The 24,810-nt window shown below is 36.3% G+C and overlaps 1 protein-coding gene across 2 annotated transcripts; it reads left to right on the top strand.

Moving 5' to 3' along the window:
• The first annotated feature begins 8,548 nt into the window (after window positions 1-8,548).
• On the top strand, window positions 8,549-24,329 carry LOC105059575 (serine/threonine-protein kinase BSK2). 2 transcript variants are annotated; one of them, XR_012137463.1, is made up of 12 exons: window positions 8,549-8,794; window positions 8,886-9,106; window positions 9,220-9,355; window positions 11,418-11,551; window positions 13,518-13,623; window positions 14,053-14,138; window positions 16,251-16,439; window positions 16,544-16,711; window positions 17,524-17,637; window positions 20,461-21,056; window positions 21,324-21,434; window positions 24,232-24,329. XR_012137463.1 is itself a non-coding variant. In XM_010942913.3 (10 exons), exons 1-10 carry the CDS (start codon window positions 8,716-8,718, stop codon window positions 20,710-20,712), a joined length of 1,485 nt encoding a protein of 494 aa, XP_010941215.1. In that variant the 5' UTR covers window positions 8,549-8,715; the 3' UTR covers window positions 20,713-21,104. The 2 variants fall into 2 exon arrangements, 1 of the variants encoding a protein (XP_010941215.1); XM_010942913.3 differs by lacking the exons at window positions 21,324-21,434; window positions 24,232-24,329 and having other exon boundaries at window positions 20,461-21,104.
• The last annotated feature ends 481 nt before the right edge of the window (window positions 24,330-24,810 follow it).

The following is a 24,810-nucleotide window of genomic DNA, read 5'->3' on the forward strand; positions in this document are numbered from 1 at the left end:
TCTTTAGTCATAAAAAAATTTTATCGCAAAAGATCAAATTTCTTGTAGCGACATGTTAACATCCTAACTAATAAAAAAATAATTAAATCAAAAGTCAATAGCCGCATTCATCACCATCGCTTCCATAGTTTATCACTAGTTCACTAGTTCACCGTCAACCACAATTCTAGGTCTTGCTTGAGTTCTTTGGAGTACCGCTTTATGCCAAAGATCGAAGCTTGGTTGGAATCAAGCTTTCTTCATATGAGGTGTAAGCTTGCTGTGAAACCAAGGAATCGATTCCAAATGCTCTATGTTACTTTTGGAGATGCTAAATATAGAATCTTGACCAGCATTAAAGATGCTGCATTCAGAAGACTCTCTGTCAGACTTGCACCTCATTAGGATTGGAAATTCGAATGACGAGAACAAGGACCTTTGTTTCATGGAGAAAAATTGGCAGCCTTCCTCAACATGGCCTCTGGTCAACTTCTTCTTCTTCTTCTTCTTTTTTAAATTTTAATATGACAGGATAATCACACAAAACTAGTATGAATACAATCTAAAAAAAATAGAGAACAAAATATCATGAGAAGACAGGTGCAGAGGGCAAGCCAACATCCAATATTGGAATCACCAGTTCTCTTGGAATCAGCCCAATGAACTCTCCTCCGAGAATAAATAGTGATGTAGTGATACAGTCATCGAAAGAACATATTGGGGATAAGGAGTAGAGGGTGGACCAGGAAAATAATGAGAAAAATTATCACGCTCCCGATCCAAGATTGTAAATCGAGGATCATGACAACCACCGCATACTCATAGAAAACTTTTCTCATGAGCATGCAAGGCATCTTATCATGCTATCCTAAAACAACAGCGGAATAATTAGTCAATAATTTAAATCCAAAATATAACGACCTAAATTTTTTCTTTAATGTCTCAATAAATTCAATAATGATTCATAGTCCTTACATCAAATTCAATAAGACTTTCAACCGAAAATAAAAGTATAGAGATTCTGCTTCTGATCACTCTTCCATTCATATCTTGTATCATCTTAATTCCTCAACATCTGTAAAAATAATAAAATAGGAAGTAATGAGCTAGACAGCCCAGTAAGCAATGATCACTTTTCAACAGATTTCATCAGGCATTTAAGTAAATAATCATTTATAGAAAATAAGCATATAGGGTTCATCAATTCGAAATCAATTTCAATTATGCAACATAATTCATGCCAAATTCATTTCTTTTTCGAAAATTCAAGTTTCTTTCCAGACTTCAATTTCTTTCGTTCTTAAATTCTTTTCGTCAACCATGAGCTATGACCACATTTTTCCTATGGCAAGGTCATAACACCGCGTATCTTCTTGTGGTGAGCTGCGAATCATCTGGCGGCAAAGTCCTTCGGAACCGCTAGTCTCTTTGACTGTTTGTCGCTGGTCTCTCTGGCGACGTAAACCCTCAGGACAAATCAATTGCCAACGTATATGCCCCCATTGGCGGGGTCCTTTACATAGTCAGGTTGTCAATTCATATTGTTCTTATATCAGAATTCTTCATAAATTATGTTTCATATTCTAATTTCGATAATAAAATATATAATCATGTAGTATCGAAATCAATCAATATAATGCATCATCAAATCAATATGTTCAATCATGCTTCATCATAACATTTCAAATAAGATATTTTCATAACAAAATATCATTCATCCAATTCATGCATCGTTTCACAAATCATGTCAGAAAAATACATTATAATTTGTCGATAAATCTAGAAAAAGTGAAACATTACTTACCTCGAACGCATTCCAATAAATCTACATAATTCTATAAATTTTCTTTCAAAAATTCTGTTCGTAGATCATATCGCAATATCGCATGATCAAACATCCACAATCCTATACAGAATCAATTTCAATAATTAGAAAGAATATGAATATCATATTTTAACGGTTTAGATTGGGTCCGATCATCTAATTTTATCTAATCAAAATCTAATTAGGATCTAAACGATCCAAAGTTTGACTATCAGATCAAATCGGATAAGAAGTGATAGGACCGAAGTTTCTTCATCGATTTCATAAAATCAAGTGGAGAGAGAAAATCAGAGGAGAGAGAAGAAATGAGGTACAATTCGAATTGATCAGGTGACACAATCCAACATTATGATTAGTCCAACATCTCGAGTAGTGAAATCAACATGATCAAATCATGATTAAATCAGAATCATGGATAATTAAATTGATAAATATTGGATCTGATCAAGGTAAGTACCAGTACACAGCCCGACAATCATGGATCAGGATTCTTCATTAGAATCAGATCAGGACTATTAAAAGAAATTTCTTCATTCACTAACCTTTTTAGAAAGAGAATCAATCAAGAGAGAGAAAATTCTAGAGAGAGAAAACTAATCTTGAATTCTTCAGACAATATGATTCAACAAATTAGATCAATCAGATCAAATCATGCTAAGATTATCATGTGGATAATTCAATAAAATCATGAAAAATAGAATCTTAAAAATACCTAATTTGATCAAAGTGGATGTCAGTGTACCGTCCGACGATCACAGATCAAAAATTCAACACGATAATCATTTAAATTCATCATCATTCTTCTCAAAATTCTAGAAATCTTAGGAGAGAGAAATAATCTAGAGAGAGAATTTTAGAGAGAGAAAATAGAGAGAGAAAGTCCAATTCTAGAGAGAGAAAATACTAGTTCAGGCTGAAGGGAGAGAGGGAAGAGAAAGAAACTCTCTTTCTTATATTTTATTATTTATATCATTATTTATTAATTAATTTATTTTATTTTTTCTTTCTTCTTTTCTTTCTTTTTTTTTCTTTTTCTTCATGGGAAGGGAGAGGAGAGAAAATCCTATTTATTATTATTATTTTATTATTATTATTTTATTATTTTTTTCTTTTTTTTTCTTTTTTTTTTCTTTTCTTTTCTTTTCTTTTTCTCTCGGGCTCTTTCCTGGCCGAAACAGGGGACGTGATCCCCCCTTCTTTCCCGTTCAAATCCCCCACGGGATCTCGTTGAAACGACGGGAGGGGAGGTCCAACCTGAGGCGGCGCAACCATGACACCCGATCTGGGTGCTCGCCGGCAGCGGACGGCATCGGAAAAACCCCAAAAAATTCGAAACAGAGGTTCTTGGTACCAAATTTTTTTTTCCCCAAAACAACACCGTAATAATCGGCAAAAATTCTAGTTTATAATCAAGAGGAGATTAAGGAGAGGATACCTTGCTCTTCGTGGATATTTTTAAGCCACGAAATCACCGACAAAAATCTTCAATCCAAGAGCAATGAACAACGAAAAATCGAGAGAAAAAGGAGATGAAAGGGAGATTTTAGGGTGATTCACGAAGGAGGAGGCGAGAGACTTGGGTTTTATAGAGAAAGAATCCGTTTTTTACTCGGATTCTCCTCTCTTTTTTACGGTGGGAAGAAGACTCTCAACGGGAGTCTTCTTCTTCCTGATGTCCTCTGTTTTTTTTTTTTTTTTTTTTTTTTTCTGGATGGGTTTAATGGGTTTGGACTTGGGTCTTCACAGAAACAGAGTTTGCTCTCTATTCTATTTCACTTGGTCATCCAGCACATCCAATAACTTGCCATGGAGAAGGAACAGTATTCCAACCCATTAATAATAGCATAGATTCTGGTCATGTTCCAACTTCAACAGTAGTACAAATTCTATCTGAAACTCATAAAAATCTTGTGTCTTCTACGATAGTAGCCAAAAGTGGTGGTCTATTCAGCTCATTACCAATCATTTTCTTGGATGCAGCTAGAGTCTACTCTATTGCTGTTGAAGTAGTTAGTGATTAATGGAGAATTGCTGGACTGAAAGCTACTGAATCGTAGATAAAACAATAGGTTTAGCTTCTCCCTATGATAGGTAAGATCATTCTGATCAGCTCAATTTTCACAGCTCTCTTATCATACTTCGTGTCCTTGTTCAAGATCCTTAGATGGGTTATCAACAGAACGGACCAAATGCAGTGGAATCCAGCTCCTTTGTGGTGCGTGCAATGTGCGGTGCATTATGCTGACCATCCATCACATAATGGATGGCTAGCAAATAATGCATGCATGGACACACGCACGGGCTGTGCGGTGATGCAATGGACGGTCAGTGTGATGCACTGTATGCTATGGTGTGATGCACCATAGAGGATCTGTGCTTAATCGAAAAGTGCCTTTTTATGGATAGGAAAGGAAAGGAGAATGTCACTAGCTTCCAATGATCGTCTGTTGAGACAAGAAAGAGGATCATAATCTTGATCTCAATGCTAACGTTGGACCCCTTCCCACCGGGTTAACCAGATGGGTGGTTTTGTTTAGGGGCCCAACATGTGTTGATCCGAATAGCAAACGAATTGGGATGGGCCCAAGCTTTGAGACCAAGATTGCATTATTGGATCTACACTGGATCAACCAAACCAAAGATCGCTTTGAAGGTCTAAATCTAATTTTGATGATAATTTGGAGACAGATCCTCTAAAAAAAAACAAGAAAAAGAAAAGGAGCTGGTCAATTGATTCACAATCCAAAATCATGCGCAAGATTACCAACGATATAATATGATTGAACCTCCCTAACTATATCTCTCCAATCCCCATCGATTTATATGTCCGCATGTGCATCTATGTATCTAGCTATGTGTATGTTTAATGGGAAAAATTATATACGAGTTCAGGTGCAATTCCATGAACCTAACTAGTTTAACTCGAATATGGATCCTTTCGACCCTTGTTACTTCTTTGTCTCTCTTTCCTTTATTGAGAAGGTACATATATTACATATGCCCAATACTAGTATATGTGATCCATGTTATTAAGATTGAAGCCTATGTCTTATCACTCTTCCGGATAAAGATGTCAAGCGTTTTCTTTCTTTATTAATTACGTACACTCTGTGTGCCATGTACTCCATTTTATACTGATATATGTAACAATAGATGCATGCTTGTCATGCTGCTCTTTATTTTAAAGTGTATTATATTTCAACTCTTGTGTGATCTTACCTTTAATGGGTCTACTAGATTTTAAATTAGATTCTGCTTCTTTCTTAGCAAGGTCATTGTTTATTAAGATATGGGATTTAAAGTCAAACTTGAGTCCATTGGCGTTACGCAATTGGCTGATCGTGGCCTCCATAACATCTCAAGCTACACGCTAAGGTCTTGAAAGGAAAACTCATATTTTAACGATTAAAATAAGTGATGCAACTGCATCATGCCTTCTCCTATCCGGCTGTATCTTAAAAATTTTATGGCAATATTTGTGTTGACCGTTAAACTGTCAACTTCAAGCCCAGCCTTTTCACTCTATGCTTTTCCACTAGCTCTACTGTTTCTTGTTTACCAGTTGATTTATGCTAATTGTACATCTAAATGGAATGTATAAAACATATCTTTCTCTCTCTCTTTCTTTGAAATGCCAATAAGTTGACATATCACGAAAAACTAGTCAACATAATGGTAAGATACTGGCAAATATTTGTTTTACTAGTTCATTACATTTTTATTTGAAATCTTTTAGTCAATATGTTGAGTTCAATGCGTAAAAAAATCACTTGCATCAAATTTAGTACATTAGGTAATATTTGTATATCTCAACCATTATGTATTGCCATTGAGGTGGCATCCCAGCGAAATGGGTCTTTCTTTTCAACGACGTGATCTGGGTTCGAGTCACAGCGAATATTGAGCTGCAATTAAATATAATCATGGTGGATATCGAACCCTGATTAAATGTCAGAGCATGATTCTAACCTTTTCAACCCCAATCTTGATGGAGATAAACCATGATCTAAATTCATTTTCAACCATCTAGTAAGAAGACTAGAATCTAAAGTCACAAGTCTTGTCTATGCAAAGGTTGCTACATATAATATGATAATATTGTGATCACGCTCTTGATCCAAACAAACTAAAGAGAGAAAATGAAAAAAGAAATTAGTGAGACAAAAGAGGAAAAAAAGACAAAATTTCTCTCTCTCTCTCTCCTCTTTTCTTTTTTTTTCTTCTTTTCTCTCTTTTTTTTTCTTTCTTCTTTTTCCTTCATTTGGGCAAATAAGGAATTCTTGAATCCTCTTCGTCCCAGAGCTAAAAGAGTCTTGCTTTGCCGAAAGATAGTGGTTGAGGATGCGGCCTACGACGGCATAGCTGGGGGTTCTTGGTCCGATGACCGATGGCAACAATGATGTTGGAATCAAAGAACATATGGGAAAAAAAAATAAGGGATTTACAATCTAATCTTTTATAGAAATTTTTGACAACAAGTAGCTGAAATTCAATCTTTAGAAACTAAAATGAATTGAGACGAAGATGATTCAAATGATTTACTTTACCTTTGGCAGATTTTGGTGATGATTTTCCAATGGAGCAAAATTAAGGGGGAAAGATGACAAGAGAGAGGGATCTTGATAGTGGATATTAATGGAGGGGAAGAGGATCTCCTTTTATATAGAGTTTTTTTTTTTAATCTTTTTTCAGTGCTTTAAAGGTTGAGAACAGGCCTTGTTGGGCTGTTTTCTTTTGTGGCTCGGCCCGTATGGGTTGGATTATTATAATTGCCATCCAATCACATTACAAGAAACAATAACTAGAGACGCCGTATCAAAGGATCATACCGTAGACACCTATCAAGGATTGAATTGTGTGCATAACCTCCCATCTATCTTGAACATGCCTTAATTTTGGTATCAATGTGACTAAAATATATTAAATTACCATCTCCAATTTATTCTTGATTCTAAATCCCAAAATTCAAGCAGAAACACATTGATCTAAACTAATTTATAAAGTTTTCTCTCACAAAAGGGCCAGATATATAATAATTCAATGCAAATCGAGTTCAGAAACATGCCACTAACCCAACCCAATCCGAACGAGATGAGGGTGGACCTAATGAGTGAAAATTTTGACAATGGTACACACGTAAAGCGCTTATTTCCCAAGGGGCAATTTGCAAACATATCAAACCCTAGGGCCTGGGGCTTTTTTTTTTTTTTTTTTTTGAATTGTGGGGGACTTTCCCAAAAGCTCTTGGCTGCCGTTAAAAAGTGCACTTTCCTGAAGTAGCACCCCCACCCCCTTGTTATTCCCTCATTATGTGACCTCTCTTCTCCTAGGAATCCCAACTCCCTCAGCCTCCGCATATAAATTTCTATACAGCTGCTAGATCCACCCTCCATCTTACACATTGGGGAAGCAATGAGAAATAGAACTGCATGGATAGCCAATTATGCCAATTCCTCGATACCAAATTAAATGTCCCTTTCAACTTTCAATTGCTATTAATCATATAACATTTTTTGCAAAGTTATTTCTTTTCTTTAATGATAGTTAGTAGTCATTACAATATTAAAAGACTGAAATGATAGCAATAAATACCATACAAAGTTCAAAAAAGAAAAGTTAGGAACATTTGCATTTTCACTTATTGTTATGTTGTTCTTATAATAAATTTACTTATTTTTATTTTTCTGAATGATAGTTAGTAATCATTATTATAATATAGAAAGATCAAAATAATAAAAACAAATATTGTTGAAAGTCTAAGAGATATATGTTATGGGAATCCATAACTTTATTTGTTATTATGTTCATCTTAACTTGAACTGCATTTTATCTTTCATGTCAAAAAAGAAAGGAAAACTAATGTCTATCATAAAATCATGGATTCTTCTTTTATATTTTTCTTATTTAATCTAAAATAATTTTAAAAAATAGAGAAAAAATGTATGAACTTTAAATAAAAAATATGTTACCGAAATTAATGGATCATAGCTTTGCATTTGAATGCACTCCTCTCATGAGTAAATCATTTAATAACAACTATTATTGTATGATATAATATTATTATACAATCCATCATGATATAAATATCAAGGAGATAATATTTATTTTAGTTTTATATGTTCATATTTTTCATTATTGTACTTTAATTCGACCATCAGATATAAAACTAAAAAAGAAAATGCATGCACTTGCCGAAAAAGAATATATTTACGGTCACAAAAAAAAAAAAAGCATGTCTACCATATTAATACATTGTAAATTCTTTTACATGCGTTTTTTGGTGAAAATACTTTTACATGCTTTAAAAAAATAAAACAATAGCCAATAATAAAAATATAATTATTGTTTTTAATATATATACCACCATTAACATGTGTAATTTATGCAAAAACTTGATCTAAGTTAGATTTTCATCAATAATTTTTTAATTTGAAACTCTCACGAGCCTAAGGTATTTATTTCTTCTCGAAACTCTCTGATAGTTGTAATATTCAGGTAGCTATTTCTCACCATGATATCAGATGAAATCACTGAATCAACCATTGCCTCTGTAATTCTCATTACATATTGGAGAATGGGAGATAAATAATATATAATCAGACATCTAGTCGTAATGACGGCTACAGCAGTCACAATCTCAAACATGGGTGTACGCATAAAAGACCTATGCAGCATACCTGCATATATGAACACCATTTTCTCTGTCTTCTCGACTTCTTTTAAGTCCGTACGGACGAAGGCCCGCCTTCTTGGCGTCATCTCTCTCCCTCTCTGACACGTACGCTATCTCTCTCTCTCTCTCTCTCTCTCTCACTCGCTGTCACTCTTCTCCACCGCTCTTATTCTCTCTCCTCCGCGGCTCCGCCGCGCCGCCGCCGTGAAGCGGATGGGATTCTAGGGTTTCGGTTGCGATGGGCTGTCTCCACTCCAAGACCTCCAATGTCCAGTCCCCCGACGATGACTCCCTTCCCGCCGACAAGCCAGATCTACGTAGGCTCCTCGTTTTCCTCTCCTCTTCTTTTGCCTTTTTTTTTTTTTTGGATTTTTTGCTGATTTTCTTGGGGATTTTGGATATCGGAAGCGAATGGAGACGGGGGCGAGCTGGATCAAGTGCCGGTGTTCAAGGAGTACGGGCTGGCGGAGCTCCGGGCGGCGACCAAGGGCTTCAGCCCCGAGCTGATCGTCTCCGAGAGCGGCGAGAAGGCCCTCAACGTCGTCTATCGGGGGAAGCTCGACGGCGGCCGCCTGGTCGCCGTCAAGCGCTTTTCCAGGAAGTCCTGGCCTGATGCCCAGCAGTTCGTGGTCTGATCCCTCACTCTTTCTCATCTGTTCTTTGTGCTTGCTTCTGGTTTCTGGATTTTATGGCGGAAAATTGCCTTGTTCTATGTGTTTTTTTTTTTGGGTTCTTCTTGTAGGCGGAGGCGGCCCGGGTGGGGAAGGTGAGGCACAAGAGGCTGGTGAACCTCATAGGCTGCTGTGCTGAGGGGGATGAACGGCTTCTTGTGGCAGAGTTCATGCCAAATGATACACTCTCCAAGCATCTCTTCCACTGTATGGTGATATATCCTTCTTATGAGTAGCATTTGGGCGTCCTCTTTCTTTGTCTCTTTCCTTTTAAAAAAATTTTTTTTTTTTTCTTCAACTGCTTTCATCGATAAAGTTTTTCTAGTTCCATTTCTGGGCCGTTTAATCCAAAGAGAAAGCAGGAAGGTTGGTTGGTACCTTTTTTGTTCTTTGGAAAATTAGATCATAGGTAGATGGCGAGAAAGCTTCATAACAGATAATATATGACGACATTTGTAGGTTTGCTGAGATAGGAAGAGATCCATACATGGGAGCGATGGAAGCCATGATGGATAAAGTTTTTATAGTTCCATTTCTGGGCCTTTTGGTACAAAGAGAAAACAGGAAGTTTGTTTTGTACCTTGTTTTTATCTTCGGAAAAATTAGATCACAGGTAGATGGCGAGAAAGCTTCATAACAGATAATATATGACGACATGGAAGAGATCCATACATGGAACGGATGGAAGCAATGATGTGATGAATTTTGACAAACCTTATGATCAAGATGGGGTATCAAATGAATGGAGGAGAACACAGTGGTAGGGGGGTAGGTCTACATAGTCTTCCAAATTATTGCGGCTTCAGACTTGAGAGTTGCTGCCAGGAAAGTGGCTGTGAAGTGGAATAATGTAAAATAAATATTTAGAGGAATAATTTGATTTAACTCCAAGATGTTTAACCAATAACCATTTTTCCTCTATGGGAAATTAATGTGAAAATTAATTAAATAGGGAGGACCTAAAAATGGTTTTTTAAGAGTTTTTGATAGATTTCCTATAGGACGTATTTGGTCACCAATCAAAAATAAATGCAAGAATTTGATGAATTTAATCCTGTCAAATCTTCTTCGTGAAGCAATTATAATTACACGTATTGCTAATAGATTGGAAAATTCTTGGTTGCGATTGGCCTTTACTGGAGGACTTTTTTGAGGCTTCTCCCAATCATAATTTTACATATTTTGACTATTACCATCCAAAACAGGATTTCCAGCTGAATTTTACTAGGAAAAAGATATTCTCACAGACGTGGTTAGGTTTTAAGCATGGGGCTTTGTGTGTGGGTTTGGCCATGCTTGAATTGGTTGACCTGCGAATTGCAGGATGCTGCTCCTTGGGTAGCTATGTCAACATGTACAGTAACATGCACATAACACCATAACTGTGTATATCACATGTCATTTTATTGCATATGTTACTGTTACTGGTTGATAAGGCTGGGGAAGGAAGAAACAAGCACTATATTGGAAGTATGGAATTAACTTCCGAAAAGAGTTGTATAAAGGAGGTGCATCGATGGCAACTTTAGTGGGAAGTTAGGATGATTATTGATGTTGTTAGACATGAGGAATAAAAGATTTCCAAAACAAATTGCTGTCACTGTCTGGAAACTATCATAAAGAAGAATGAAGATTGAAAATATAGATGAGAATTTCTTAGGTAGGGTTGGAGTAAAGATGACGTTGAAATGCAGCTTTGAAGTGTAAGACAATCAACATAAACCATTTTGTTTTTTTTATTTATTTTTGGAAAAGGCAATTCAAGACCAACTTTACGTATAAACAAGAATAATGAGCACAATGGAGCAGTGCCCATGGGATGCATATTGCAGAGATGAGCATGGCAAGGTAGAGATTTGGTGAAACTAGTAGAGTAGGATTTAAATTTTTATAAAGGCAATGCAAGACCAACTTTGTTGTAAAAATCAGAAATTAAACAATGGTTATGCACATAAGATCAACATAGCAGAGAAAAGGTTTAGCGTGGAGAAGTTTGGTAAAGCTAGTATCATACAGTTGGAAACTAATAAATTAGAGGAAGGTTGATGATAGTGTTAGTATAGGCTAAAGTTAGGGATAACGATGTAAGATGGTCTATATACCTGAAACACAGTCTTGAACTGCTCCATTAAAGGGAGTTTGTTTATTGAGTCCTTTTTTGGCAGAGTCTTTTGCTATACCAGCATAATTTAATTAAGTTATTGCCAAATTATAATTTTGCATGGTTTTTGATGATTTTTTTTTCTTTTTTTCCCTCTCTTTTTTTTAGGGGATAAGCAGCCACTACCATGGGAAATGCGAGTTAGAGTTGCATACTACATCGCACAAGCACTTGATTATTGTAATTCTGAAAATCGGAAAATCTATCACGATTTAAATGCATATAGAGTTCTTTTTGATGAGGTATGAAAAATTGAATATTGCTTTAATTAAATTTTGGCTTGATATTTTTGTTTTCTTTGTGCTGCTTTGCAACCTACCTTACATGTAAATCCTTCTATTTCCAGCCTGTCGGTTGCTTGAAATGCTGAAATTTGCATTAAATATTGGTGTTTTGAAATACATGGATAATTGCACTCTTATTCTTTTATTTGATGCACAGTGCAAATAACTAATGTATGCTTCACTAACCTGTCTAGTAATGGTTAGGAAAGAAGTAGTGCTAAACTGAGTTGACCAGTTTCAGATATGTGTTCTTAAGCAGGAGTTTCCTCTTTCTTGGGGAACTATCTCTGTTCTTATGCATGCAACATTGAGCTACTTTGTTCCTGACAGCTTCAATTCCTACTTTCCATCTACAAAATGATGATACAGCTTTTCATCTCTTTACACTGCAAATTTAAATAGGCCTATTGACACGCCGTTTAATGAAGTGGTAGACTATCAATGAGTAGTATTTTGAAGGTCCTTCAAGTAATCTCATCCATTAAAATTCTAGATCTACCAAGCCCTTTCTTTTAACTTTTGCACACTTTTGAGATAGTTTCCTGGCACATCTGCGTTCTCAAAGATCTGCATTTGTCAATGCTGTCCAGGCATTATTTGCCTTGTGGAAGTTCTATCTCTTCAAGGAGGCAACGATTACTGATCGATAACTGTATGATTGAGATAACTTTTTGCATGGGATGATGATTTACACCCTCTTCATTTGCATCTCAATTATTTCTGATGATATGCCTTTGTATACTAATACTGATAAATTTAGAGAACATCTTCAGATTGTTTTTCACTGTACTAAAGGGTTGTTGGTTAGGTTGTCTTGGCTTGATACATAGAGAGCTCGAGTGAGAGCTCGAGTGAGAGTGAGAGAGAGAGAGAGAGAGAGAGAGAGATGTCAACATATGACATCATGAGATGAATTTTTATATGCTCATAGGTGGACTAAGTGGGAACTGTGGGCCTTGTTAAGTGGGACCATGCTCTCTCACTCAGCTTGAGGATCCCACAATGTTGACGAGTTGAGGTTCGATGTAACAATTTTAGCTTTTTAAAGTAATTTTAATTTTAGACTAATAATGTGTAAAAAATTGATGAACACAAGATTGTGGTGACAAGTTTTGGAGTTTGGGGTCAAGATTTATAAGTTATTGAATCAAAATTTCAGAAATTTGGAGCAAGCCAGTGCAAATTAGGCTTTAAGGGGTCTTACAGGATAGAGATGAGAATAGTAATGTACAAACATGGGCCAAAATATGGGGATTGCTAGGGAGAGTTTTAGATGTTGAAACAAGATCAACAGTACATTTTCGAAGAAGATCTGTTACAGATTCAATGTAAGTGCATTACTAAAGGAAAACTGGAGGCTGATTTAACAAGGACTATATATATAAAAAAGTGAGGATAAAAACAGCTGTTAAAATTGAAGAAAAAGGTCTAGCATGCGACTCAATTTTCATACAAATGGAATGTCCTGCTCACAACTACTCATTTATCAGTCTATTTTAAGTGAGAGGATTGTGTATATTTTCTTTGTCAAATTACTCTAAGAAATAAGTATGCTTCATACCTTGTTGGACTTCATACCATGTTGGATGACTGCATGTTGTTATAATTTCTCTGATGTTTATTTTATCTTTTTAAGCTGGAAGCATGATTGACAGAAATTTATAGAATGTTAAAACTAGAAAAGTTTGCTTGTGAACATGAAATTACACTTGAGGCTTCAAATGGCCCCGTTCTCCATTGAAAGGACTTGGTTTTCAGATTTGTGTGGAAGTTATTTGGTTGGCAGGACTGAGAAAAAGGATGATGATTTAATGATTAGAACTGTTTTGCTTCTTTTTTTTTTCTCCTGAAAATTATCGTTTCTTTGTTTTGTTTAATTCACTTGAATTTTAAGCCTTTTAAACTCTATGTTCACTTGTGCCAGGATGGTGATCCTCGTTTATCTAGCTTTGGTCTCATGAAAAATAGCCGGGATGGAAAAAGTTACAGTACTAATCTAGCTTACACTCCACCAGAATTTTTGCGAACTGGTCAGTCAGTTGATAAGTCCCTTTTGCTTTGATTTTCTTGTAGTTGACTGTGTATTACATTTAAGTCATGTCACATGTGTAAGCTATAGTTTATCATATGCACTTAAGGCATCCTTGAACATCCTCCTCTCCTTTTCTGTTTGCTATTTTGCATCCACTACACCATAGCTTCTTGCAAGCTTAGCTTCAGCTTATATTGCTTCTTTGTGGAACTGTTTAATTCCAAGGATCTTCTCATGTAATTATACTTAAATTTTTAATAATTATTTACACATAAAAGAAGGTATGGGATTTGAATTTCCTCCATAGTCTGGTTTTCCCATGTTTGAGATAAAGTTGTATTTATGCATCATGCCGTAAATCAGTAATATTGTTAGGGTTTGCCAATTTATTATTCATAAATTTAATCTTATTTTGCGTATTTCTCAGGCAGGGTCATTCCAGAGAGTGTAATATACAGTTATGGAACAGTTCTGCTGGATCTTTTGAGTGGCAAACATATCCCTCCAAGTCATGTATGTTAATCTTTTGTGCAGCAAGTTTTCCTGCCTCTCTGATGATATTTCTCATTATTTCTTGGATGTAGTGAAATCTGCAATTCTATCATACACATTGCTTCCTTTTACAGGTGCTGTCATCATATAAAAATTACTGACAAAAAAAAAATCCCATTTAAATATTAGTTGGTGATCTTTTAAAATACCATATCTTATAAATAACGTTATCTGCCAATGTTGAGCTACTGTAATCTCTACTAATCTTGTCTGGGGGATACATCTAATTCAACTTACAATGCAATAAAAATCTGGATGGCCAATGAATGATAGATTTATAAAAGATCATCGTGCAACTACAATTTTTAGAAGTTTCACTAGAGGTATGTAAAAATTATAAAGTTCATGACTATAAGAACTGATAATGAGTGAAGCATGCTGTGAGCTGGTTAGAGTTTGAAAATTGTGAATTGAAGGTTGTCAAAACACCTAAGTGCTCCTAGGCAGCTAGGCAGTGGGCCTCTTGAAAAGCCTAGACGGAACACCTAGGCATGCAGGTGGGTGCCTGTAGTTTAAAAAAATCCTGAATGTTAATAAAATCAATATTGTAGCTCTGTGTTATCAAATTAGCACATTACATTTGAAAACATAGGAAAAAACATCATATTCACTAACGAAGAGTTGCTAATTACTTAAACTGTTCATAATATGATCAAGCACTAGTCAGTATCTCTGAGAACACCATATAAACACCAAGTATTAAAGGATAGAATATAGTTACATAGATTAAACACATGTTTGGAAGATTGTAGAGACAACAAAATGCATAAAGCACATGTCCACATAGTCACATCAATGATGAAATACATTGAGGTGTATGCCCACATAGATGGATAAACACATGAAGGCCCATCCCTCCAAAGATGGCACATAGATAATGAAACACTTAAAGACCTATGTACACAAAGATAAAGACAAACATGTTAAATGTGCCTAGGATTACTAGATAGCAGATAAATTTTATAAAATATGTGAAAAAAGAGGGTTGGAACTTAAAGTGTTAAATAAAATCATAAATAGGTGCCCACATGGTAAAAAAGCAGCTTATAGGCAACCAGGTGCCTGGCCAGCTGCCCTGCCTGACAGCTTGAAAAGCAACAGGCGCCAGGGTAATGGGGTTACTCTGGTGGAGGTGTCCATATGCCAGTCAGACGGGGCTTTAAACAGCATTTTTATCATGTTCCAGCATAGGCCGGGACTGAAAGTTAGTCGGGTCTCTATTTTCAGGCCCAAGCATGGCTCGCATCCCTAATAACTAGGCTCCACATTTTTTTCTTTCTTGTTTAAGAAAGGGAACTTGAAGTGAGAGCATGAGAGGGAAGTGGCTGAATTTCCTAACTTTATCCAGCCTTGGTCTTCATTAGCAACCCTATTTCGAAGACTGCTTTGGCGGTGGGGCATTTGTCTGTTCTGTGTAAGCAGTTTATTGATCCTTGGCATATGGCTGAAGTCGACTTCAGGCTAGAGGAGGTGCCCTGTGGTTTTGTCTGTCTAGCGAGCCAGTTGGTGTGGCTTTATTCAGATGGTACTGAAGATGTCTTGCTTTAGAGTCTATAGGTTCAAGAACCTTCTCCCTTCGATTTTGCCAAATCGTCACCAAGACCCTGGATGACAGTCTCAAAGTAAGCCTTGCTTGTTTGGTCTTGGGAGATGTGATATGTAGTTTTTTTTTCTCAAAATCTTGCTTAGATGGCTTTATTTGTTTTCAGCAATGTTCATCAGCTATCTGCTTTGTTGTGTTGTCACTTGGCCTTATGTTGCATGGCCCGTACTTGTAGTATAGGGGCTCAAAATTTTCTAAAATAAGTTCTTGCCTGTGATCAAATGAAAGTCAATTCTTAATATTTTAAGTTTAATTCCAATAGCATTCATCATTGCCTTTGCTAATGAGCATCTATATACACTTCATCCGTATGCACTTATTTGTGCTTGTAATGCTTAGAAATATTTCATTTATGTTGTCTTTTCAGATCTTCTCATTTGACCAAAAGTTCAAACAAAATCATAATTATTTCTAGTTGGATGTATTTTTACAAATTATTTTGACCCTGTTTCTTTAATGATGCTCACCAGGCATTAGATCTGATAAGAGGGAAGAACATGTTACTGATAATGGATTCATCTCTGGAGGGGCAATATGCTAATGAAGATGCTACCAAGCTTGTTGAACTAGCTTCAAAATGCCTACAATTTGAGGCTAAGGATCGACCCAATTCTAAATATCTTGTTTCTGCTGTAGCACCCCTTCAAACACAAAAAGAGGTACTTGTGTTGATAATTTCTTCAAAATTTTAGTAGTTATTGCTATTTGCAGCAATCCGTTTCCTTATATGTATCTTTCCTGTGCTCTTTATTTGGTAACATAGGTGCAATCATATGTTCTAATGGGCCTGAGTCGCCTGACTAAAACAACAGCAGTGCTGCCAACAATGCTCTCCCCGCTTGGAAAGGCTTGTGCACGGATGGACCTTACTGCTGTACATGATATATTACTTAAAACGGGTTATAAAGATGAAGAAGGTGCGGAAAATGAGGTAAACTGAATTATGTATCGGATTTTGAGTTATAATAATTAATTTTCATGCTGACAGTTGCTGCAGTTTGAAACAGATAAGGGAGGTCTTATGTGGAATTAAAAAACTTAGCTTGGAAATATCCTTAAAGTGGGAAATGGGAAAAGGTTTGTCAAAACATGTACGGAACATGTGGGAAATGCTTGTGAAAACTCGGGGTACTGACTGAAAAATGTCCTGAACCAATCTGCAATTGTTCCCATTAATACCTCTTTAATTTTATGAACAGTGGTGTTTCTCACTTTCCCATGTGTCTTGGCTCATTTTTCCTACACACTTTGGGAAGCCAACTGAAATCAGTTTCACTAATGCATTGCCTACAGTATAGTTAGTCAAGTCTCAACTGGTAAACATGTCTCTTGTAACTAAGTTCTAAATCAGGGAAAAACTGAGAATAGCAACTCCACCTTGCTGGTGTCCTACTTGTTAACACTTAAAATAAGTGACACGATAAAGAGTGTGCATTTTAGCCTTGTCAGACCATTAGTTATAGCCAGTGATTTTCTAAGTTCACATAATCAGGGGCTATTTTCTCTCTCACTCATATTTGTGAGCACATTTAGAAGGCTGCATTCTTCATGCTTGCAGTGATGAAGCTTTCTTTCCGAAGTGGACATAGCTTATTTGATTAACAATGCTGCAAGACTTTCCTACATCAATTCTTTTTGCTGTTTCACATTGGTGATTAGATTAAAAACTAAAAGTTGTTAAGTCCTGGCAATCTCACGCATCATTCATTTTCTGCTGTGTTATGCTCTGTGTTGTGAATGAAGCTTTCCTTTCAAGAATGGACACAACAAGTGCAAGAGATGTTGAATACAAAGAAATTTGGTGATATTGCATTCAGAGACAAGGATTTCAAAAGTGCAATTGAGTACTATTCCAAGGTATATTTATTACTCTTTTTTGTTTCTCTCTCCTTGTTTAACTGTATCACTTTGAATTGTTCATTATGTTCTCTCTTGGAAAAATAAATTATATGGACTTCCTATGTTGCTGTTACTCATACCATAGATTTCTTCTTGCTAGCCTGCTGAGCTCCTTGCCATTTCCAAATTTGTACCCTCAAAAAGTAACCAGTAATGATATGGGAATCCACATGAAAAGTTCATGTATCAATATGGTAGAGAAGGTTTGATATTATCAGCTGGAATTAGTGCTCCATACATTGGGGTGTTTGTTAATTAATTTCAGTTACAGTGGGCCCAGGCAACACTTCATGTGCACATAACCAGCAGCCAAGGCATTTTTTTCAAAGTTACTTCTTTGGAGCTTGCAAAATTTCAATCACACCTTGTTAGAGCAGATTATATATGAACTGTATGATAGAAAAGATCTGATTTTGTTGATAAAAGTTGAAAGAATATAAAAATTAGAATATGTTCCTTAATACGTATTATTTTAATGAAGACTTCCAAGTTCCAACTGGCCTTGTAGGCTTTTTACAAACTAACTGGATGATGAATGCTAGCCTTTTCAAATCCTTTCCTAGAACTCCTCTGTGTTATCCAATTTTTCCTTCTCTCCACTAACCTTTTAACTTGATGCTGAAGCATTTTCCTTCCAGAGATCTCCGTAGAGATCTGTTTTTGTTACTGACAACATGCTGTTGCTTGTCCACTTCTGTTTCTAGTTGGTATAGATTCTTGGCTAATTCTGGTATGCCACTTATAAATCTTTTCTTTGCAGTTTTATTATGCTCCCTTTTTAATATTCTAATCTCTGTGATCATTTTAAATTTGCCCGGTCCTTGCTTACTTTCCAAAATCCTTGATCTTTGAGATGTTGAGGGTCTAATATCATTTCATACAAATAACCTTTAAAAGGAATGCAGTTATAAGTTATTACAGAATATATCATTGGCACTTATTTTTCTTTAAGATACATGTTGCATATTTTTGCATGCTACATGCGGGATCCACTCAGTTTTGTGTTTCTGAACCCATATTTCAAAGATGGAAGTTGAAGAGTAACAATTACTGTCGTATTTGTGGAATTGATTTGGCTTTGAGTCGTTAGCCCAATCAGTTGGTTATCATGCTTGCATACAGAGAAGTATAGACAATTTTATAATTTAAGTATGCATCCATTTCATCTTTATGCACCTTCAGAAGTCCAAATTAAATATAAAAGTTTGAGTCGGATACCCTGAAAATGACCAACTTTGAGCACTGGAATATTTTGGGGAAAAGATTATCTGATTGTATCTTTAAAAGCTATGAAATAGAAGGTTTATTGTCCATCGGAACCCTCCTTCTAAGTTTGGTATTTTTTTTCTAATGAGGGACAAAGTTTTCTGCACTTTGCCTTGGTCTTGACAAGTTCAGACCTTTGTCCAGCAGAAATTAGTTTCTTTTCCTAATGATTATTTGCATGCAAATGGAGAGGTACAAAAGGCACTTCAGTGTAGCATTGATATACTTGATATAATTGGCTAAAACATCTCTAGCTACACAGAAAAAAAAAAAAAAGGAGCACAACCTAAATTACAAACCTTATCATCTCTATCTGTGGTTGACTTTTTGGATACTAACCATTAATGGTTGGACAAAGCTTACAAAACTGGAACAATCTTAAAATCCACTCATACTTTGATACAAGCAATCTGAATAAAAAGGTTCTTTCTTCACAATTTAACAACTCAAGACCTCATCCAAAAAAACTAATCAGAAGATATTATTTGAATTTCTTAGCCCTATGTAAATATCCAAGCTTTTTATAGCAAATAACTAATGTGGGATTAAATATATGTTTGCATAGATCCTCACATATTGTACCTGTTTAAGCCCTAACATCCTCGCTAGGCTAACAGTCCAAATCCATGCAAATCTAATCATATACACTATGATCGTCTCATGGTTAGTCCCAATAAATCCGTGCCATAGTATCTCCTAGTCCACATGGTTATGGATTGGGTCAGCTCTAATACTATTTTTATAACTTAGGATCTCACCCAAAAAGATTGGTTAGAAGGTATTCTTTGGGTTTCTTGATTCTGTATAAATACTTAAGATTTCCAACGGATAACCGATATGAGACTTAATACATGCTTGCACAGGTTCTTACACACAAGATCTTGAATATATTAATATATCACTTCATGAATCCTACTTTTACCGTGACATTGAGTTTTACTCCTAAGGATTCTATTTATTACTAACTCGATTTTTTTTAAAACATAACCACACAGTGTCCTTGCAATAAATATTGTAGATAAAAATATTCAACAATCACAAGGCACCCTAAAGTTGTTTCTGTCCTTGATAGATGATGCTTTAATTCTATTTGACACATTGGTGCTTACTTGTCCATCCTTTTGTTAGAATATTACCAGATAATGGAACTCGTGGAAACCTTCTTGCTTTTTATATCCCGCTGTATTCCGATCTCTGTTCATCCTATATGCTTTTATTGGTTTTGACTGAAGTGGAATCTTTATTGTTAAGATATTCTTATGCTACTTAAGCATTTCCACTTGCTACAGTGTATCATTGGCTGATCATTTATAAGTAAGAGATTTTTGATAATGTCCTCTAGATAGAAGCAATTTATGCTTTTGTAACATGTGGACAGTTAAGGGAAACAGATTTCTTGTAAATCATGCCTGGTCCTTATCTATCTTGTTGGATTATACTGTTCCGTACCATGACCATGTGTTATTGTTATTTTATCATATGGAATAAGATGCCCTTTGGTTTGCAAAAATGCAGTTGGTGGTGATGATGTCGCTTCCTTCGGCCACTGTTTTTGCTAGACGGGGCCTGTCGTACCTGATGAACGGCCAAGCAGAGCTTGCCCTCCGAGATGCCATGCAAGCACAGGTGTGCATGCCCGAATGGCCCACAGCCTTCTATCTGCAAGCTCTTGCCCTCTCAAAACTCGGAATGGAAACCGACGCCCAGGATATGCTTAATGATGGAGCTGCCTTGGAAATGAAGAGGCAGAACAGCTGGCGCGGCTAGATATCCCCTGCAGTGGTTTGGGTCTTCTTGCCTACATGCCTGTCTTCCTCGTGCTGCTTCCACCAGCCCGTCTGTGTCATGAGTCAGCGGGAGAAACTGGAAGCTTGGTTCGGTGGGTGTCAGTGCTGTTTCTTCCAACAATGGATGTTGAGAAGTGCGATGTATAGAATGTTCAGGAAGTTTTAAGTAGGTACTGAAGTTCTCTGAGCAACTGTGCATTATATGATCAGAGGACATGCACCCGAGGGGTGGAAATTGCAAATTGTTTAATTTTACTTGATAAATTATTTTGTACAAGATAGAAGACCGTAGGCATGCAAGCACCATTGTTGATGCCAAAGAAGGTAAATATTTATTTTAGCATTTTATCTGAAGGGGACAACTTATTTCAATTTGGATGCAACTGTGTTCATAATATATTGTTCTGGAGGTGGTCTATCTGGCCAGTGTTGCATATAATTGAAGCTTTAACATTGTTTTGCATGGTACATGTCAGGATGGGAATTTTCTATTTGTTCTTAAAGGATCAATCTCAACTCAGAAGCTGGTTTTATAAGTTTATTCCGTCGTATAATGGAGCTTTCTTACCATGGTGGATCCTTTTTTGATAGGAAAAAGGCAGCAAAGGTGATGCTTGTTGGGCTGCTTTGGAAGTTTTGTCTTCAGGGGCTCAACATGTGACATCTTGGTTACGTCCCTGCTTCACCGCTATGGGAGAAATGGTATTTGATTTCGTTTTGTTTGCAGGTTGCATGTATAAAATTGATGTGTATTCAGCTCTAGCATCAAGTCCGTCCTTTTTAAAGTTGTCCACTTGCTTGCGAATAATGTAATAGAGGCATCAAATGCATCTTTTTTGAAGTTGTCAGCTAGCTTAGCAGAGGCTTAGGATCTAAACCTCAAATTTTGAAATCTCATAGTGGTTGGGCGTGTGACGTATGTTGAATTCTGCCTCTGCTAATGCTGGGAATGCTCACTTTTGGAAGCCTCTCAGGGGGCTTTTGGTTTACTACGGTCGGAAGGGGGAAGCGGATATAAATCGAATGGCCATATTTTTCGATATCTTTGATTCATGGTTGGAGACGGAGTCGGATTCGAAATAAGATTTGAATACGATTAGATTTTGGAGGATTGCAATCCTGTTCTTTCCCGAATTATAATAATATTTAAAAATAGGCATCTCTCCAGATGCTTCCAGACGTAGAGGTCACCAACACGACGCTCGAAAATAAATTATTCATGCTTATCAATTAGGGTTTAGGCTTCATTGAAACGAGAGAAGAGAGAACGCCCAACTCGCTCTGGTTCCGTTCTCAGTCACACCGACAGGTATGATTGATCGATCGATCCCATCTCTTCTCCCTTCTTACTGACGGAAAGAAGAAGAAATTTTGCCAATCGCGCCAAGTTTTCAACTCACGTCTTAAGATTGTTTATTCTGGGATCTGAATTAGAAGTTAATCTTCTTGCATGGCCGAAGCTTAATTAGCTCTTGCTCATCTTTTGAAAATATCGATTTTAACCCCAGTGGGGCGGAGATGGCTTGATTAGTGTGGAGAAATTGTGGAGAAGGAAATATATTTTGGGATTTGGGAGTGGGTTGTATTGGTTTGTTTGTTTGGATATCTGTTTGTCTGTGATTACAAGCAGCTTTGGGTGATAGAGGCCGGACCTTTACGCCAATTGGATCGGTAATAGATGTGTTCTATGGTTGATTTTGTAGTGGAACTTGGGATTTGGGCTCTGTTTTGCTCGTGTGATTAACTAAGCTCCGAGAAACATGTATAAACGATTAAATTCGAAATCATACAATTTCGAAATTGATGTTTAATCTATTTTTCTCACTTGTATTCGAATAATTCTTAACTGTTTTTAGAAGGTGACAAAACTACCTATACCCTAATATAATGTTTGAAGTTGTCCGCTGTAATTGCTCAGTTTTCCCTTAATCAACTGCTTTTCTTGTCTTAGTTTGTCTTTGTTGGATTATTTAATAAAACTATTTTAACAACAAAAATTGTAACCAGTCTATTAGATCAGTAGACCTTCCATGACTTGAGAATATATGAACTCTTAGTCCATTTGGACAATATCAGGTTAATATTTTGCGTTTTTCAAGGGAATTCGATAATAGATTAAGGATGTCCAAATTTCATTCATTACCCAGTAATTCCGTCTTGAGTTGATTCAGTATTAGGTTGATGATCTCTTGAACTATTTATAGATTTATGATTATCAAACTAGTTCGAGTGATATAAGAAAAACTTAGTTGCTTTCAAAAGACCTCCAAACTATACCTTCTTTATTCTTTTTTTCCTTGTAAAATCAACTAAAGTTTTTGTATTTATCTTTTCTTCCTCAAATATGGTTCTTTTTGTTTAAAGATTTGGCTCTGTGTAAATTGTTAGCTGTGATGAACATCAGGAAATTCTTTATATGCTTCTGTTTTTTCAGCTAATTTTGTTCTGACATATGTCAGATTGTATTTGACCATCAGTTTAGTAACCTACTTTACCTAGGCAGCTGCAAAGTATGATTAACTCCAAAAAAAAAAAAAGGTTCATAGTTAATGTGTATCTGTTGATAGCTGGAGTCTACTCTTAAATTATTAGTAGCCAGTCATGTGTGCGCACACTTGGATACCCTAAAAGCAAAGTTTACAAACTCCTTATTAATTGTTAATGGTCTTAGCTTTGCTAATTTTCCAATTTTCCAAAAGGAACCAGTTGATTATAATTGCCTACCTTAGATTGGAAATGGCTTGCACACTTACCCTTTGGCGGACAACCATACCTATCTTCTACAATTGTTGGACTCAACTCCTTAGCAGGTGTTGGTAAAATCTGAAGGTCCAAGGCTATGGCTCAGGTAAATTATGTGAAGAGGTGGAAAGCTTCACCTTGTCTCTGCCCTTTAACATTTAATCACAGATTACTGTTAAAAAGCAAAATGGAGAAATCAGTAACAATTATGTGATATATATTCTAAGTGATTTAACTATATAATGAATATGTATGACACTTATATATGTATATTTGAAAACTATTACGAGTCGGTGACCCTGATAAGCCCGAGCACAACCTTGGGTTGCGTCTCTGCAAAGCTTGGTGGAAACCATGCTGAGCCTATTGTGTTAGTCTTGCCTACTGCACCAGAAGTCACCAAAGCATCAGGAATCAGGTTAACAGGAAGAAGATGAGGCATTCCAAGTTGATGATTCCTTCTGCTATGCTTAACTCTATCACCCTTGCTCGTGTCCTCATGTATCAACAGCCGTCGGGTGGTGTTAAAATTCCATATGCAGATGGCTATTACATGGCTGTTTGCATTCATTTATTTATGGAATAATAAAGACCTTGAATGGAATCCTAGTATCTTTCATGTCAGGCTATACTCACTATAAACATGGTTGGTTGTAGATTCTATGATAACTAATTGATGTAGTCGGAATGCATTAGATATCACTACTATATTCCTGAAACCATCATCAGATAAATGACAAGGTCCTGAATTTTGCAGGCTAAATATTCTGTCTTTTTATGGAGATTGCATCTGAGAAAGTAATTTCCCTAGATCTTGCTCGGGAGTCGCTTATGGCAATCTCTCAGTGCGTTCCAGATATGATCCTTGCTTCAAATCTGTTGCCTAAGAAATCAGATGTTGCCGATGTCTCTGACATAAAAGATTGTGGTGGAGTAGAAGACTATCGGTCAAAGCTGATCTCTATTTCCTACATCCAATCTCCAGATGTTCAACCTTCGCCACCTTTAGTGGAAAACCTGGGTAGTTAGCCAGTAAAGTGTTACCTATTGTGAATGGTTTCATTGTGATGCTTGCATGTCTTGTATCTAGAATAAACCTGATTGTCTGTGCAAAGTCTTAGCTTGAAAAGAGTATTTTGTGATAACCATATGAATATGTACAGTTACTATATCATGTCACATGGAAACCTGATCTGGAACAATTAAAATAAAAAGGAAAAGGTGTTTCTTCTTCAAACTAGTTTCAGCTGATATTATTCTACTTTATTATTCTCAGAGTGCAACCTTCTGACTTCTAGCTGTGATGTTGATCCTTTCCTTGTACTAACAATGCCTG

This window comes from Elaeis guineensis, chromosome 16, assembly GCF_000442705.2.
Source record: "Elaeis guineensis isolate ETL-2024a chromosome 16, EG11, whole genome shotgun sequence".
In the NCBI taxonomy this organism is placed as follows: domain Eukaryota; kingdom Viridiplantae; phylum Streptophyta; class Magnoliopsida; order Arecales; family Arecaceae; genus Elaeis; species Elaeis guineensis.

Bases quoted from the DNA above. Each gene is read 5' to 3' on its own strand.
- LOC105059575 (XM_010942913.3), top strand. From the start codon at position 8,716: ATGGGCTGTCTCCACTCCAAGACCTCCAATGTCCAGTCCCCCGACGAT. The intron at 11,552-13,517 runs GTATGAAAAATT...CACTTGTGCCAG, and splicing joins ATAGAGTTCTTTTTGATGAG to GATGGTGATCCTCGTTTATC. The intron at 16,440-16,543 runs GTACTTGTGTTG...TTGGTAACATAG, and splicing joins CCCTTCAAACACAAAAAGAG to GTGCAATCATATGTTCTAAT.